The sequence below is a fragment of the Mus caroli genome, chromosome 13 (assembly GCF_900094665.2).
Source record: "Mus caroli chromosome 13, CAROLI_EIJ_v1.1, whole genome shotgun sequence".
Taxonomy (NCBI): domain Eukaryota; kingdom Metazoa; phylum Chordata; class Mammalia; order Rodentia; family Muridae; genus Mus; species Mus caroli.
In genome coordinates, this window is record NC_034582.1 from 52,186,877 (window position 1) to 52,203,580 (window position 16,704).

The 16,704-nt window shown below is 50.4% G+C and overlaps 1 protein-coding gene across 2 annotated transcripts in view; it reads right to left on the minus strand.

Annotated features, from left to right (window-relative positions):
• Positions 1-1,676: 1,676 nt before the first annotated feature.
• Trpc7 (transient receptor potential cation channel subfamily C member 7) overlaps positions 1,677-16,704 on the minus strand; it is a 120,807-nt gene continuing 105,779 nt past the window's right edge. For both annotated transcript variants that reach the window (XM_029468419.1, XM_021180154.2), the window contains 4 exons: positions 11,800-12,021; positions 10,731-10,811; positions 4,485-4,560; positions 1,677-2,336 (listed from right to left, as the gene is read on the minus strand). In XM_029468419.1, coding sequence (XP_029324279.1) covers positions 2,167-2,336; positions 4,485-4,560; positions 10,731-10,811; positions 11,800-12,021 — 549 coding nt within the window. In that variant the 3' untranslated portion in view covers positions 1,677-2,166. The remainder of the gene's footprint in view (positions 2,337-4,484; positions 4,561-10,730; positions 10,812-11,799; positions 12,022-16,704) is intronic.

The following is a 16,704-nucleotide window of genomic DNA, read 5'->3' on the forward strand; positions in this document are numbered from 1 at the left end:
ACAACAACAAAACAACAACAACAACAAAACAAAACAAACAAAAAAACCACACCAAACAAACCAAAAAACAAAGCACAGGAGTCTATATTTGTAAAGTGCCTTGTTCATGTACCCAAGGTGCCCACGGGCCACAGAGTTTGTATCTTGTTCAAGCCCTGGGTTTTGTGGTACAGGTAGGGCTAGGAAGACCCAGGAAGGGAATATTCATGGTCACATCTTCTCTTCCTGCCTAGCTCAGCATCCAGGGGCCCAGCAAATGTTGATTTCCTCTGCTGTTTGAAATGGGGCAGATGTGGCCAAACAGCCAGCATTAGCAGCATGCAGGGATTCACCATCTGAGAGTCACAGACACAGGCACTCTTGGGCCTGTTACCGCATCACCCCACCTTCTTGCAGCAGAGTTAAGCTAACAGATTTTTGCAGTTGGATATCTTGAAATGCAAGTCTGATCTCTCTGCACAGATGCATGCGTGTGCACTCCTGGAGTCAGAGGGGAATGCATGCAAATGCACGGTGAGTTGAAACTACTCTAAGACAGAATGCATTTATTACACCTACTCTACAGAACTGCAGTATGGGCTAACCTGTGCTCAGCTGTCTTAATATGAGATACAGTAGGCCAAAGATAGCCAACAGGATAGCCCACTGGGAACCTGTATCCAAAAATCCTAGCCACCAAGTCCCCTGTAGAGTGTTGCCTGTTGGTATGTATGATCACATGACTGCCTAAGAACAGCTGCCACCTAGCTTGAGATGCTGCCATACTGTGTGTTAATGCCCAGCCGAGTCCAAATGAACGAATATGGTTCCTGTGAATGCAGAGCTTTGACGCTTTTATAAAGCATGGATGGAAATCATCCATCATATGGGTTACCATCTGTCTGTCTGTCTGTCTGTCTATCTATCTGCACACACACATATGTGTGGGGATATGTGTATGCATATACACCCACTCTTTTTCTCTTTCTCTTCCAGGGTATCTTCCAGATATTTGAATTTGGAACCCTGACCTCCTTCCAGGGTCACCGTGAAGACTTGGAAAACTGACTTGTGGGAAATCCTGAGCACAGCACACAGTAGGTCCTCAGTCACAAGCTGATCCACAGCACACAGTAGGTCACAAGCTGATCTGCACCACCAGCTGTTTCCTCATGACCAGGGAGTCCCCTTCAATCCCAGGGCATCCTCTCTGACCCATGGTGAGGCACACTGTTTGGGGCTGGGTGCCATCTGGTGGTAGCTCTTCCCACTCTCCGGTGTGAGGCTCCATCCCGGGCACCTACCCTTGCCTTCCCCACTTCCAGCAGTGCTTCCTTCACTTCCTGCCTGACCTCAGAGATGCTGGGTTAGGACTGGAACAGCAAGTGAGGCTCGGCAGTGAAGGTAGAGGCTGCAAGTTCTCAGAGACGGTGGCTGTGGTTTGGTCCTGTCCTCCCAGACAGCCTTGACCCAGACGATTTCCAAAGCCAGCACCCCCCCACCCCCAGTCAAACATGGCCCAGTAGCACATCCACACAGACCCCCAGGCTCTTATGAGGTAATTTTATTTCTTCTCATTTTAGGTAAAAATAGTAAATACAAGATAATAAAGGTAAAAATACATTATTTGGATTTTGTTGTTCTCTAAACAATGACAACTTTTCTCTACAGTACAATTTTTGATTTAGTGTTTTTTAAACTTTTTTTTATATAAACAAATAGAACTATTTAACTATTAGGCTATCTGGGTTCTCATCTGGCACTTAAGAGTAGGTCACAGGTCACCTCCCGGTTCTGGTTGTGTGTGTGTGTGTGTGTGTCGGGGAGGAATAAGAAGGGACTCGGGCAGGGGGCTGACTTCCCAGGACACAGCTGTCGTCCTGAGTCAAGTGGGCGGACACACATGTGCATCCAAGATGGCCGTTTCCTGCTTTGGCCACGGAGGCTGGACAGGAGGTCTCATGTGTCTGATGGCACTTCTTCTCTCCTTGGGGTAGCTTGTCCCTCCCACCGGCTTAGTTTCACAATCCTGGATCCAGGCGGTTCCTGGGCTATAGATATGAGTCATGTGCCCAGGACAGAGCCAGTGGTTCCTCCTCCCCAGAGGGGCTGAGACTGGGACACCTGGCCCGGCTTTGGAATGCTGTTAGATGTCAGTCACACCTGCCAAGCGGGGGCAGTCAGGCCCTAAATGTCCTTGCCCTTGTTCACCCGCAGGTGGTCTTTGTTCAGATTCTTCCCAAACTTCTCGCTGAGCTGCTGGATCAAGTCAGCCAGCTCTCCCGTAGCCTGAGACTTCTCCTCCAGGAGCTCATAGCGAAGGCTTGAGATGTCTTGCTTGATCTCTTTGAGTTCACCTGCAAAGACAGGAGGGCTTGCTGGGTGTGTGTGTGTGTGTAACGGGAAGAAGGTTCTGCACTTTGGGTGCAGGTCCAGCCCTGGGGAGGCTGAGTGGAGGGTGCGGGGAGGGTGTTGGGAATCTCGGAGATCCCTGCACCCACAGATCTCCGGGGAAAAGTGCCTGTTTCCGGTGCACAATTACAGGCCCTCCCCCCATTCCTGGAAAGCCTCTCCCTTCACAGATTGGAGAGGTGGAATTTAGGGCTGTGAATTTTCAGGCACCTGTTTCACACACCGCTGGCTCCAACGTTGGCCTCAGAGCTAGCACACGTAGGTGTCAAGCAAGATGCTCATTAGCTGGGGCAGCCATTTCATGGGGCTCTGCTTGGTCCTGTATATATGTGCCAAGGGAAGAAACCCCAAGCACCAGAGAACAGGGCTCTGCACATGGATGCAGCCCCAGAACTGGCGACCACAGCTTCCCTTAGTTCTTAGAAGCAGCCTGACTTCCCTTATGTGAGCCTCCCTGATGTCTGCAGCTGCCTCCTCCCCTAATAGGGTACCACCAGTCACTTTCATTTTCTGTTTCCATAGTGACCCACGTGGTTAGAAGCCCGATAGGTCTGGGCCTGTGGGAATCTCTTTATTAAGCACAAAGGGGAGTAGAAAGGTTCTTTTCTCACATGTTAGACACCAGACATAATTCTGGCAAGGGTCCACTGCTTGTGGGGTATACTATTCCTATCTCCTATGCAGTGTGCTTAAATATATAAAGTATAGAGGTCTTATATACATGATTATTCCCATTATTTTTATTAGGGTGCTTCACTAAGCCCCAGACTCATATCAATTAAGTTAAAATGACATCTGGGTACCCACCCCCAAAGTGTGTATTAGTTATGTCCATCACAGCCCCACACTACTTGAAGCTGATGCAGTAAGCACCCCGTGATTTAATAATTGGGACCCACAAGGAGTGGTAGGGCCACTGACCAGCCTCTTGGACCTGTGTGCTCGGCAGTTAGACTGGACAATGCTGGTTTTTGCAGGCTATATGCTAGGTTCCCCAAGATAGGAAGTCAAGGGTCACTCAGTGGCCAAGCTCTTTTGGTAGCTCTGTGGCCCATGTGAGGGGAGACAGGGTACCTCGAGTCATAGGCAAGAGTTTTTCCAATATTTATCCTAGGTGTTGCATGATTAATGACCCGGTATAGGGCATCTGCTTCTTCCTTACGAATACTTGCTTAAATTAGACTGATAACTAACTCATTTGGTGAGACTGATGTAGACAGGAACTCCAGTGTTCACAGGAAGCACCAGATGCTGATGTCTAAAGTGTTGGCCATAGGGCTTGCCACAGATGTGGGGAGGCATTAGGCTGGGACCTGCACTTTCACCAGCTGCCACTGAAGAGGGCACACTTCAGAGTTCCTCAGAGAAACTGCTATCGCCATAATCTCAGATCTCGGAACAGAGACACGATGCTCAGCTGGGTCTGAGCCAGTGGTAGGTTCTGAAAACGAGGCACGGGCCGACCCTTTTGTATATGTGCCCACAGAAGAAAGGGTGAATGGTGGGATTCTAGGCTATCCTGAGTTCAAAGGGATGGAAGCCAACTGAGTATGATGGTCACTAATAATGCCTAATAATGTCCCATACCTCCATGATGTCCACAATGTCATCATTAGTGGCTGGCCTCTCAGGATAAGTTATATCACACAGCAAACAGGAACTAAGGTGACATGTTATGGTGACGTGTGGAGGCAGGTGCTAATCGTCTGGGTTAGGAGGGGATCCTGGACCACCCAGGAGCCAATCTAATCATGTGCCTTCCTTACAAGAGGAGGAGGTAGAAGGGCGGGGTGGAGATGATGGATGCTGGGTGGGAGAGGGAGTGATGAGAGGGGTGTAGACGCTGAGGGGCAGGTCTAGTGCAGAGACAACAGGGTAGCCTTGGGGTTTGGGCTCAGGGTGGACCTCAGTGAGGAAGTGAAGACCTTGGTCCTTCCAGCTCATGGGAATGCATCTGCTTGCACTAAAGAGCCAGGTATTCTCCATAAAGAACACAGAACCCAGACAACCCCTGCCTCCACCTGAGAGAACCATGCTTGACCCCTGGCCTGTAAAACTTAGAGTGAAATCGCTTTGGGGCCTCTCTCCCGTACCTTCGTTGACTTCATCGTTCTCTCTGTCCACCTGGGCCTTTAGCACGTATCTCTTTATGAGCCGCTTCATGATCTTCTGAAATGAGAAACACGGCAGCGCTCAGAGGCAGCGAGGCCGGCAGGGTCTGATCCTCTCACCCAGCCCAGGCCTCAGCATTGGACCCTAGCAGGCTGGCGTGGTCCCAGGGTGCTCTGCCTGGTGGAGAGACCTGGGCATAGCTCTGCATAGCCTCCCCACCTCCCCACCTCCCAGGAGGTGAGAACAGAACACTTCCCTCTGACAGGAAGACAAGCCGAGGAGAAAGGGAAGGAGAACCATCTTGGAGTCATGGCTCTGCTTGAGGCCCTAGGCCCAGTGTTGCTCTGGCCAGACAGGGAATTCTGGGGAGTCTTATCAGGTCAGCCAGGCAAATGCAGCCCTCGGGTGAGACAGAGCAGCTGCTGTTCACGAGAGCAGCCCAGGCCAGGCTAGAGGGTTGCTGGCCTCAGCCACACTGTCAGCCTCTGGACCTTGATGGAGAGACTGCTTCCCAGATGTGCATGGGCCTGACCCTGCATCCCCAGTTATGGAGGAGCAAGGGTTTGGGGTCCCTAGCTTCCAGATAACTCACTGACAAGTATCTCTTAGGTGAACAAAGTTTGAACTACATGTAAGGGACACCAAGAATAGAGCCGTGTGTCAGGAAGCCTGGCGGAGCCGAGCTTTGGAATTTGTCAGCTTGTTGTTCCAGGGTTCCTGTGAAATGAGAGAGGTTAAAAATATCCCTAAAACTGAGATTTCTGGCTCTTGTGACTGGCATGAAGAGAGGGGCCGGAGTTCCCTGTTCCCCGGCGCTGCCCCATCCAGTGCTTGGTTCACCTGCTACACCTAGGATCAAGAGGACATGGCAGCATTTTCTAGAGTTCAGAAGCTATGATAGTGGACCTGGGCTCAGTCCTGAGTCTCCAACCACAGGAAAACGGAACTGTGCGGTATGCCAAGCACCGGACACTTTGGGCCACTTTCCTGTCGAAGCCCTCAGCAGGGACTATCTTGTCAGCAGGGACTATCTATCTCCAGGCTGTGGTCCTAAGATTTTATCTGCACTGAGCTAAGTTTCTTTCACCCATGGCCCGAGTAAGCTTAGTCAGGCCAGTGAGCCCTTCTTCACCCATGCCTGTGGGTTCCCTTCCCTGTGGCTCTATGGTTTGGATTGGTGGGAACAGCTCATTAGCAAGCTGTCCCCATTCATCCCCAAGAGGTGGGTGTTAGCATCGCAGTGCCTGAAGTGTCTGATACATTCTTCTACTCCACGGAGCAGGACATCTGCATGACAGGACCGTGTACCCACCCCTGGGTACCTTCAGTGGAAACATGAACCAAACAAACACAGAGAGAAAAATCGTCCTTCACAGAGTCTCACAGCAGACAATGGAGTTATCTACTTCCCGTTAAACTAAGAGGTCTTGAGCATTCGACTACTACACAGTTTTAGGCTGACCCAAGGACAAGGGTGCTAGTTAAAGCTAGGTGCCTTTTGAGGCAAACCTCAATAATTAAGCGCCTCTGCTGGGTGCCCTTCTTTAGGCTTGAAATACCAACACTCAGGAGTCTGAGACAGGAGGTTAGTGAGTTCCTGGGCCAGGGCCAGGTCTGGGCTACACAGTGAGACTCTGTCTCAGTGAAGCAAGCAAATGGGGTCTCGCTGTGCATGAGGAAGATGGCAAGGCAGAACCTAGAAATGAAAGGGGGTGAGAGGCACCATTTTGTGGGTACAGAAATCACCACACCATTTCCTATTTAGTAGTTGGTATCTGCTGTGCTCTGGATTGAGTCATACAATTAATCCAAGTCTCCAGAAACATCCCAAGGGCTATACTTATCACTTTAAAATGTGGCTGCAAAGCTCCTGTCTGAATTGGCAAGATCAGTTCACATGCCTCTACCTTGGTGGTGGTGGTGGTGATGATGATGATGTGGGGGTGGGAGAGGAAGAAGGAACTCAGACATGGATGCTGTGTCTTACAGCCCGTGTTGTGTTAGTCTTACACACAGAAACCTTCTCAATCTCGCCAGAAGCTCAGGGACAGATGAACTGTTACTTACAGAAGAGAACTTCTACAAGTTCAGAGTGTGGGGAACTTCTCTAGGGCTTCACAGATGGAGAGCAGGGGAGGGCAAGGTTTAGGTTTAGCTGAAATGAAAACCAAAGCCGCAATAAGAGGTGAATTCCCTCGTGGTTTGGGAATGAGAATCATTGCCCAGGAGCTGGATCTGTTAGTCAGTGGGCTTGGACTGGCACTGGGGACCTCTCACAGAAAGAAGCCTATGTCAGTGGACGGGCAACCTCACAAAGGGAGAGAATTTCTGGCCTCATAGTTGTGCTTGAACACACATGGCCCATTCTTGGCTACTGGCTGCTTGATCTGAGTGGGGTTCTACAGTTTTGGGGTCCAAAGGGCAGAGAATCAAACATCAAGGGACCTGAAGGACAAGATTACCGGTAGTGCTGCACCAGAAACCGTAAAGTGGTTAGAAGATAGTCTCCTTGATACGCATGCCAGAAGGGTGTGGGGAAGCCGGTCATTGAAGGTTTCCTCTGCTTCATTGAGTGTGTGTGTGTTATGGGGACAGGGTAGGGTAGGGTGGGAAGGATGTAGGGAAGGGAGGGAGGGAGGGCGCTGCTTCGTGCTGAACTTTAGACAGCTCCTTGTTTCCTTCCACTGAGTCCTTTGGCTACATGAAGATGGCCTCTCCCCTGTCCCTGGCCCCGTCCCTGGCCCCTACCCCCATGACCTTAGCTAGCAGCAGAAGTATTTTTAGTGTCCTTACTCAGCAGAGGAGACTCAAAGTAGATGCAGAAGAGATGCACAGTGAGTAAGAAGGGGCTGTCACACAGAGACTAGCATCCAGGCACAAGGGGCACACCTCCCCAGTGCAGACTCCTACGGTGTGGTCTGTGGGTGCAGGCAGGAGGGGACACAGATCCTCCTCCTTGGGGCCTGCGATCTTTGTGCTGCCAAGGTGGCCAAGAGCACAGCCCAGGAAGAGAGTACACACTGTATACTGACAAAGGCGAATGAGGTAGAGCCAGATGGACGTGGCATAGCCCTCCGCCAACAGAAAGCAGGAGCTTATGGAAGCATGGGTAAAATGGCGCTCAGTAGAAGCCAAACATGATGGTCATGTGTGTGAGACCCTGGGACAGGAAAAGCAGCACTGTCCGTTTGTCTGTGACATGCTGGTTTGTCTCACAGCAAAACCCAGCTAGAAGGTGAACCAGAAGCCAGTTGGGGAAAGGGGTTCAAGTGTAGCCTCAGCTACATAGTAAGTTCAAAGCCAGCCTAAGCTACATGAGGCCCTGTCTCAAGAAACCCAACCGAGCCACTTCCCCCTAACAGTAACAAAATAAACTCTCTCCCTCCCGAACAACCTCATTGTGCCATGAAACCAAGATCTGTTTAGATGGTGGACTGTGCCTGGATTCTGTGGTGTCTTTAGGATGTGGTTATATGCTTTGTCATAGAGAAATGCTTCCCTCAGAGAGTCAGTATTGGGGTCTGTACCCCTAACAGACAGACTCTTGGAACAGGCCACAAGGCAACTCTGAGAGGAGTGCACTTAGACCATATCAACAATATCATGTTTTGTCCTGCTGTTTGGTGTCTTGGGCATGGAAGCCCAGGAAGGAAACAACCTAACTAAAGCAAACAGCTAATACTGAGGGGATCTGGCAATCCAAGGTCTGCAGGAACAGTCAGTCAAACAAGGCAGTGGGACTGAAAAGCTTAAAACGGAGACCCACCAGGGAACTTCTAAGTTCTGGGTAAAGGGTGCCAGGCCGCTCAGGGCGATAGGGCAGAGTGCACTGCTGGGATTCTCTAGGGTGTTTGCCAGTGACTACAGTGTACAAGGCTGACAGAACAGGCACTCAGTGTGCTGGCCGCTCTGGGGAGATGGACTGAGGGCTTCAGGTTCTAGGTACACGTGGAAACTGCTGTGTGATGAGCAGGCAGCCTGGAGGGCTCCCTGTGAGCCACAGACAGGCAAACAGGCTCAGGCCACCCTCAGATCCATTCTTTGGTGTTGCCTGTTGCTGCTGGTGACTGGGTGCAGCTTAAGAGCCTTCTGGCTCATCACCCTAGGCTTGGAGATTCAGACAGATCCCACTCAAGAGACTGCCAAGTCCCAGGAAGGCAGGGGCTGAGGGAACTCTGGGGGGAAGCACCAGGAAGAGGGATGCCAGCCTAGTACCTGGGCAGTGTTGTGGGGTAACAGAGACGTGCCCTCGGAATCAGGTGGGTCACAACTGGATGTGAGGCCTCAGCCAGGCAGATAGTTCTCTTATCTGTCAAATCTGTCAAATTTGCCAGAATCTGGGGGAGCCTGATTCCACGTGTCCTTTGGGGTCATCTCAAGGTCAGTTTAGATCCTGAATAGATGACTACAGCTCAGAAGGATGCCCAGACACAGAGCATCACTGGTCCAGAGTGGCCAAGAGCAAAGAGAAGGGTCGTCTCAGTCCCCCTGCTTCCCCCTATCCCTGCCAGGTGCCTTTGTGCCTTTCTAAGAGGAATACGTGAATAAGTAGCCTGGAGCCTTTCTCTAAGCCACAAGAGACAGGCAAGCACAGTGTCCCAAGGTCACCCCTAGCCTGAGGCTGAAAAGCATCCAATCTCTGTCATCTCAGCAGGGATTCGGGGGAGATTTAAGGCTGGCTGGCTGGAGGCTGTGATGCTGGTAGGCAGATAGGAGAGGGCTACTAGGCTGATTGTGATTCATCTGGGTGCAGGACATTCACGTGCAATCATCCTCCCTTTATCTCTGTAGCTGGTTCCGCCTGACACCGAGTTTCTATAAGGCAGTTCCTATCTTCTCAGTTGACAAGAGAAAAATCTATGCTCTTCTCGGAGAAGCTGAGAGGTGGGAGGCTTCCGCTGGTCAGAGGACTTAGACTGTAAACCAGCTCAGAGCAGACCAAACTGGGCATCTCCATTCTGTGCACGATTAGACTCGAGATCTGCCCGTTGCCAATTTTGAGCTCATGTCATCTGATAAAACGGTACGCGCTTTGAAGGCTGAACTGTTTCTTAATTGTACAATTAAATCCTCTCCACTGCACACAGCTGGCGTCTGAAACCCAGATGAGATTCAGCTCGAGACCTGTGTCAGGGAGATGCCAGGTCTGTGAGGGTCCCCCATGGGAAGGCAGTACCAGGGGCATGTCACCTTCTCACCCCAGTCGAAAGGGATACCCAGGACAACATCACATCACAGCCAGGAGAGATGACACGTAAGGGAGTGGAAGGTAGGGGAAGGATGCCCATGCATTTAACAGCTGACCTGTGGTTACTACTCATCACTGCTCAGGAGCGTGTTCAGACTGGAACAAAGCCTTAGCCCAGGTTTCAAGAAGGGATGCAGGATTGCGGGCATGGGGGTGTTACAGAATTCTGTGGCATCCATCTCTACAGGCTGCCAGTCTAAGGACAGGTGTGCAGAGATGACCCTAGGACCCAGCAGGCCACCTAGGGCACACTGGGCATCATGGAGGGGCCACTCCTTCCCCTCAATCCACCCAGCCTCAGGTCCTGCCGGCTGTATATCCAGACTGTGCATCGCCTATGTCTGTTTTTCTCCACCGCCCACTCACACAGCCTGACTATAACCAGCAGTCCTTGCATCTGAACCTGCACACATATCCTCCTTACTGGAGTCTTGCCTGATGACTGAAGCTGAATACAGTCTTACTGTGTCTGCCTCTGCATTTACTCTCCTCTCCTGGACCTTCTTGGCCCTGCTCCTGTCCTGAGTAGCTGGGCTCTGTCTTCCTTCCGACTTTACCTTCCGCTCCCTCCACCCCACCCCCAGCAGCTTGAGATCTTTGTGGATGCACCTTTACTCACAAGGCTTCATGGGCTGCCTCCTTTTCCTGGCTGAGGTCTTGGCCAACTCTCCTCACCGTGAAGACACCCCTCTAGCCAGGCCTTCCTGGGTTCCTTCAGGTTTAATCGTATTCTTTGTTTCTTGGGACATCTATCAGTTTGAGGCCATATGCTATCTATGGGTTTGTCATTTGTCTCTCCCCTCCCCTTTTGTGGCCTGGAGGGGCCACTGAGGTACTTTCTGCCTCCTCGGTAAACGGCACAGAGCCTGCACACGGCAGACGCCCTGAAGGGAGCTGAGCTCTCTGCTCACGCAGCAACGTGACTGGGCCCGTCCTGGTGGGCTCGACCTCTGCCCACACTTAGGTAAGGGGTGGCTACCTGGTATCTGGTGGGCTTGCTGAAGGTGCTATTTGCTGTCAGGTTTTCAGAGTTCCTCATGCCAGCCTGGTAGCGAGTCTTCTGGAGCAGAGAAAGAAGAATTCATACATACACATGCATGCAGGACCTAAGAATATCCACATACATACACATGCATGCAGGACCTGAGAATATCTACATACATACACATGCATGCAGGACCTGAGAATATCTACATACAGGGCTGTAGGGGATCCTCTGGAAATAGATTTAGAAATGGCTTGGCTTCCTAGAGTGTTGCTCCTGGGAACTGAGTTGCTGTAGGGTCGTCATGGTAACGGACCATTATTGGCCCAATTTGGTCAAGGAAGCCCTGAATTCTTTTTGTCTTTCCTCTAGAACTCCTCAGAGGTTCTGCTATACAATGAACACTGAGACCACAGAAGCAAGAGAGATTGGGCAGGGAATTCAGTTCTCAGATCATCCTCTTTCTGCAAAAAGCTATTCTATGCTCATATTCTATTCACTGTCCTAGGGCCTACCATATGCCCTTAGGGCAGTGGTTCTCAGCCTGTGTCAAACCACACATTCACAGGGGTCACCTAAGACCATCTGCATATCAGATATTTACATTAAGATTCATAACAGTAGCAAAACTGTAGTTATAAGAGGTAGTGAAAATAATGTTATGGTTGGGGGTCGCTGCAACCTTCGGAACTGTATTGAAGGGTTGTAGCAGTGGGAAGGTTGGAAGCCACTGAGTTAGGGAGTTCCCCTCTCCTGGGGCCATGTCTTTCTAGGCAGCAGGCTGTTTGCTGAACTCAAAGCATCTCCCTAAGGGATTTGGGGACATTCTGCCTGGTGGTGCTCTACTGAGGTGCCTGGTAGATTCTGTAAGGCAACTCGGCCCCTCACAGCTCCTGGCTTGCTGGCACCCTTTGTTAGAAGGAAGGAGTCAAACACAGTCTCCCCTGCTCCTCCCCCACCTTCCCCCTCCCTCTTCAGCCTCCCCTTACCTCCTGCCTCCCATTGCTTTTTCTTACCCCACAGACCCTACTCTGAATCTGGAGCTCGGCTGTAGGCTACCTACCCTGAACTTGGAGTTCAGCATGCCCATTTCCAGGTCGTTTTCACAGCGTTTGGCCTTAGATTGGCAGAGCTCTATGAGGCACATCTTGATTCTCATTATGAGATAATAAAAGGATTTAGGGCTCGGCACCAGGTTAAAGGGAGCAGGGAGAGTTCTTCCTTCATCAAAGTAAGAAAGCCAGAGCTTCGCTCGAGCAAATTTCCACTCCACGTCAGCATCTTCCTGCGAAACAAGGGTACAGTCACATGAGTCAGAAACCACGATGACATCGAATGTAGTGAAAGCAGGGCTGACCGACCGACTGACCAAGTCTACAGCCGTAGAGCAGCTCGCTGGCCAAGATTGGAGGGCTGTGCGTACTTACCCCATCTGCTATGATGCAGGACAGTGCTCTAAGGCCATATGCACACACCACTCTTAAAGCTCTATCCCTGCCTTGGCCTTCTAGGAGGAAAAGGCTGGCCAGTGCTGCGTCCTGCCCACCATGCGCCCTACTGGTGCCTTTGCCAGCATTTCCCACTTGCAGCTCATTAGAACTGTTTTCACTGAAGCTTCCTCCTTCTGGTCCCCACTTTACAGCTCTGGCTACTATAGCTTGGCGTTAGCCATTTCTTTTAGGAGTGTCACCCAGCAGTGCATTGTGAACCTGAGGTGACCCTCTTAGGAAAGCCGACATTTTCTACGCCGCCCCACTGTTTAAAAAAAAAAAAAGGACAGGTGAAATTGACTTCACCGATGTATCTGATTTAATTGAGCTAAAGGGTTGCCATGTTAACAAGTCATTGTTATAAAATTTACCGCTGGGGTGTAGCTTGGTACACCCCAAGAATGTGCCAAGCCCTGGGTTCAGTACCTAGCACCACACACAAAAAGTTACTGAGATGTGTTTTTTTTTTTTCTTTGAACACTAGACTTCTGAGGTTCAGTGTGAATTTTATACATGCAAACCGCCTCCGTCTGGGCTAGCTTCCTATCAGGTACTCCATGCACAAGTGGGGCTAGGTGGCCACAAAACTGCATGACACAGCATTTCTTAGTGGTCAGAGTGATGGCAGGGAATGTGAGGAGGGCTAGCCTATAGGATGCAGCACACAAAGCCCAACTTCAGCCTGCAGGGCAGGCTTCTGCTCCTTTCCCTTCACTGGTGCTGGGTGCTGGGGTAAACACAAGAGTTGGGTCTTCTGACTCTGTGTCAAGTCTGGACCGCTGTGCTGGGTGGCCCTGGGAGGTGATGTCAGTCGTCTTCTGTCCACAGACTCCCTGGAGCCTCTTATGACAAGAAGGCAGTCAGTCCCGGGCCAGGGAATGGGTAGGGATGGATAGGTTTTTTTCTTTTCAAACTTTGACTTTTAATTGTGTATCTTTTCATTCATTTGAGGGAGGTTGGGGTTGGGTTTTAGATTCATACACATCTGATTTCAAAGCTGTATTAACTATGGGACTTGAACTTGTGAATCGGTGCAGTGTGGATAACACTGCCTCCTGCCCATTCTGAGGCAGGCATCAAGTGAATGCCTGCTTGCCCAGGTGCTGGCTACACACCAGGGCACTTGTGAGCTCGTCATAGATGTGCCCCTGTGAGCCTTCTGGGATGGAGCCCTGGGGTATCAGCCCATAGCCACCCTTTGCTTTTCATTGGGAAGGTTTTACATTTGACTTGTCTGCCCTGGAATGTGACACACGAGTCTTATAGACGAGGTGCTCTGTGAGAACAGGGGTCACTCCAGGTAACATAGGAAGACAGGAACCAGAGGAGGAAGGGCGGTGTGCTGATAAGAACACTGGAACCTGTGTGGGTTCAAATCCTGGCCATGGTCCTTGTGAGTTGTGACAACTATGGCATCTGATTCGGCAATTCTGAACCTCAGTTGCTTTGTTTAAAAAAATGGGACCATAAACTAATTACCTGCTTCAAAGGTGGCCAGAAGAGCTAAAGGAAGTATATATTTATAAAAGACATGCAGCCATGCCAGACACTGGCGAGAAAGATTGTCAATCTCCTTGGCTGGGCTTCCTGCCACAGAGGAAACTTCTACCCTGTGCTTTCTGGCCTATGCTTAGGAGGAGGCCTATCTCATGGATCTGTGCACAGTCTGGCTGATGGCATGGTTGGATCAGTCACTTGTCAGCCCACCTTGTGGCTGACCAAGAGATGGGGCCCGACGCTGAGAGAGGATCTTGAGCTGAGCTTGGCCTATCTCAGGGCTCAGCAAAGTCTGTTCCACGGCTGACATTAGAGCTGAGTAGTTCTCAGCCAGCCTGAGGGCGTGAGGTGGAATGGAGAATGTGTGAGTCAATTGTGGGAGAGGTGCCGGGCAGTGTGAACCACTGGGCAGTGCGAACGCCAGCCGTAGAGAGCCGTGAGGGCCCAGGAGAATCGAGTTTTCTCGATTTTAAAAGAAATTATTTTGATCCTTTAAACAAAAGGCTAGATGGGAGGCTGGGGGGCGAGGATCCAGACAGGCATGGTGGCAGTGCACAGTGGCTCCAGAGAGAGCCATGACTGTCCCAGATGGAGGAGGTGGAGAGGGATGCCGTGGCAGGAGCAGGAGAGCCTGTGGATTCTGACAGGAAGTGTTCACCACACAGTGAATGAATCAGCAAGTGTCCTCATAATACAAAGATCCACTCACCAGGGCCAAATGTGCTCTTGAGTACCCACTATCCAGTAGCTCATGGCTCATGGGTGACAGAAATACTGTCTGGCTCTGGCTCTGGCTTAGCCAAGAAGTTGTTTGGGGCTCAGAGTGGGAGGGGTTAGGCCCCAGTGTTCTGCCCACTTCAGACATCACCCTGAGCTATGAGCTTGCCTAGTCCTATACCAAGTAAGCACTTCGTACCTTCTCATGCCAGGGCTAAGTGGACCAAAGCTCAATATGTTTGTTTAAAAATCTCTGGGAGGGAAATATAAAGACCCAGGAGTTTTCTTCAAGCAATGTTAGCCTTTTCTTACACTTGGGGAAACCGAGGCCCAGCCGGATAGGAGGACTCACTGGCAATAGCTTATTTGCATAGGAAACCAAACATATAAAGATGCTTCTTAAGATGTCACTGGCCCATCCTCCCGGCGTGTTGCTGCATCCCCCCAGGGAGCGGGGTGGGTGGGGTGGGGAAGGGGACAGGCAGCTGATCCTCAGGCCCAGCCCCCTCCTTTCCCTTGCCCAGTGGGTGCTCTTGCAGTGGGCACACAGATGTCTTAAAACATGCAAGTCTGTGTTCCAGAATGATCTTTCTGGGAGAGTATATTATGGGCTAGATGACCTCAAAAGCCATCTGCTGTAGCCCTACCGCACCACTCTGGGATGTGAATGGAGTCGCAGGCAGAACCTTTTCAAAAGGTGCTTGACATTAGAAGAGGTTACACGGGCAGATTGATCAATCAGATTGGCAGAGGGCCGTGGAAGGACAGAGCTGGGAGGCTACTGTCTGCATGCCCAAGAGGGCAGCCTCACGAGGAACCATCTGCTTGGATAGCTTGTTCTTCTGGCCACTACCACTGTAAGAAAATGAATGCCTGATGCTTAACTGATGCCTAAGCTACAGTCTGATTTTACTTTTTTTTTAAATCCATATTGAATTAAGTTTTTTATTTTCCAATATGATAAATATGGATGTAATAATTTCTTATTATTGAAGCATAGGGTTTGGCAGGCGGTGCGGCAGGCCCACTTCCAGCTCCCTGTCCCACAGGAGGGCTGCGGCCCCACCCTTGGCATTCTTTCCTCTCTGCCTCCCCTGCTTGTGTGTATGCGTATCATCATAGTCATCAGAGATTTGCCTGCTTGTATTTGGAGAAATACAACTTGCATTTTTCATGTAATAACGCCTGAGGAACTTCTCCCTAACTTACAAAGCATAAGAAGGTAGACGTGTGCATGTGCATGTGTGTGCACGTGTGTATGTGTGTGTGTGTGTCTGGGCTGGAGGAAGGTATGTGCACATGTGAGTGCAGGTACCAATGGAAGATGTACTATAGGAAAATGGCATAAGGTCCCCTGGACACTTTTCTCATAAGGCTTGGCGGCTTGGCGGCTTGGCGGCTTGGCGGCTTGGCGGCTTGGCGGCTTGGCGGCTTGGCGGCTTGGCGGCTTGGCGGCTTGGTGGCTTGGCGGCTTGGCAGTCTCCACTACCAGCATTTGGTAAACTCTTCATTTATTCTGTTCCATTGCTTGTTTTTGAGACACAGTCTTGCTATGTGTGTTGGGATTCTAGGTATGCACACTGATCTTTTAAGAGATGTATTACATTTATTTAGTATTGTGTGTGAACATGTGTTTGGGTGTGTACCTGAGCTGTATTACATTTAATTATGACTGTGTGTGCATATGTGTTTGGGTGTGTACATGCCATGGTACATGTGTGGAAATCAGAGAATGACTCTCTGAAGTCAGTTCTCTCTTTCTACCATGTGGGTTCTGGGACTGAACTCAGGTCACCAAGCTTCGCAACAAGCCCCTTTACCCACTGAGCCAGCCATCTTGCTGCTGCCTCCCACTATGGCTTCTTTCTCTTCTTAAGTTGTACAGTATCGACTTGCTCAGGGTCATCACAGTCAATTTAACTTGATTCCTATCATTGCTCATTTGTGTTGATTTAATTCCTTGATGTTCTATTAAGGCTGCTCATGGTTTGTATATTTCAGTTCTTACTAAGTCATCTGCAGATACCATTTGTTTTCTCGCAGTTGGGGATTGAGATACGGCTTTGCAAATGCAACTACTGAGCTGCACACTCAATGTCTTTATTTTTAAAGTGTCTCCTTTCTCCCTCTTCCCCCTCCCCGCCCCCTTTCCATGACTGGGGAATCACACCCAAGGCCTCGCCCATGCTGGGTGAGTGCTCTGGGCCTCATTCACAGCCTGCATTCTTTCTGTTATCTTTCTGGCAAAGTGGTTTTCATCTTTA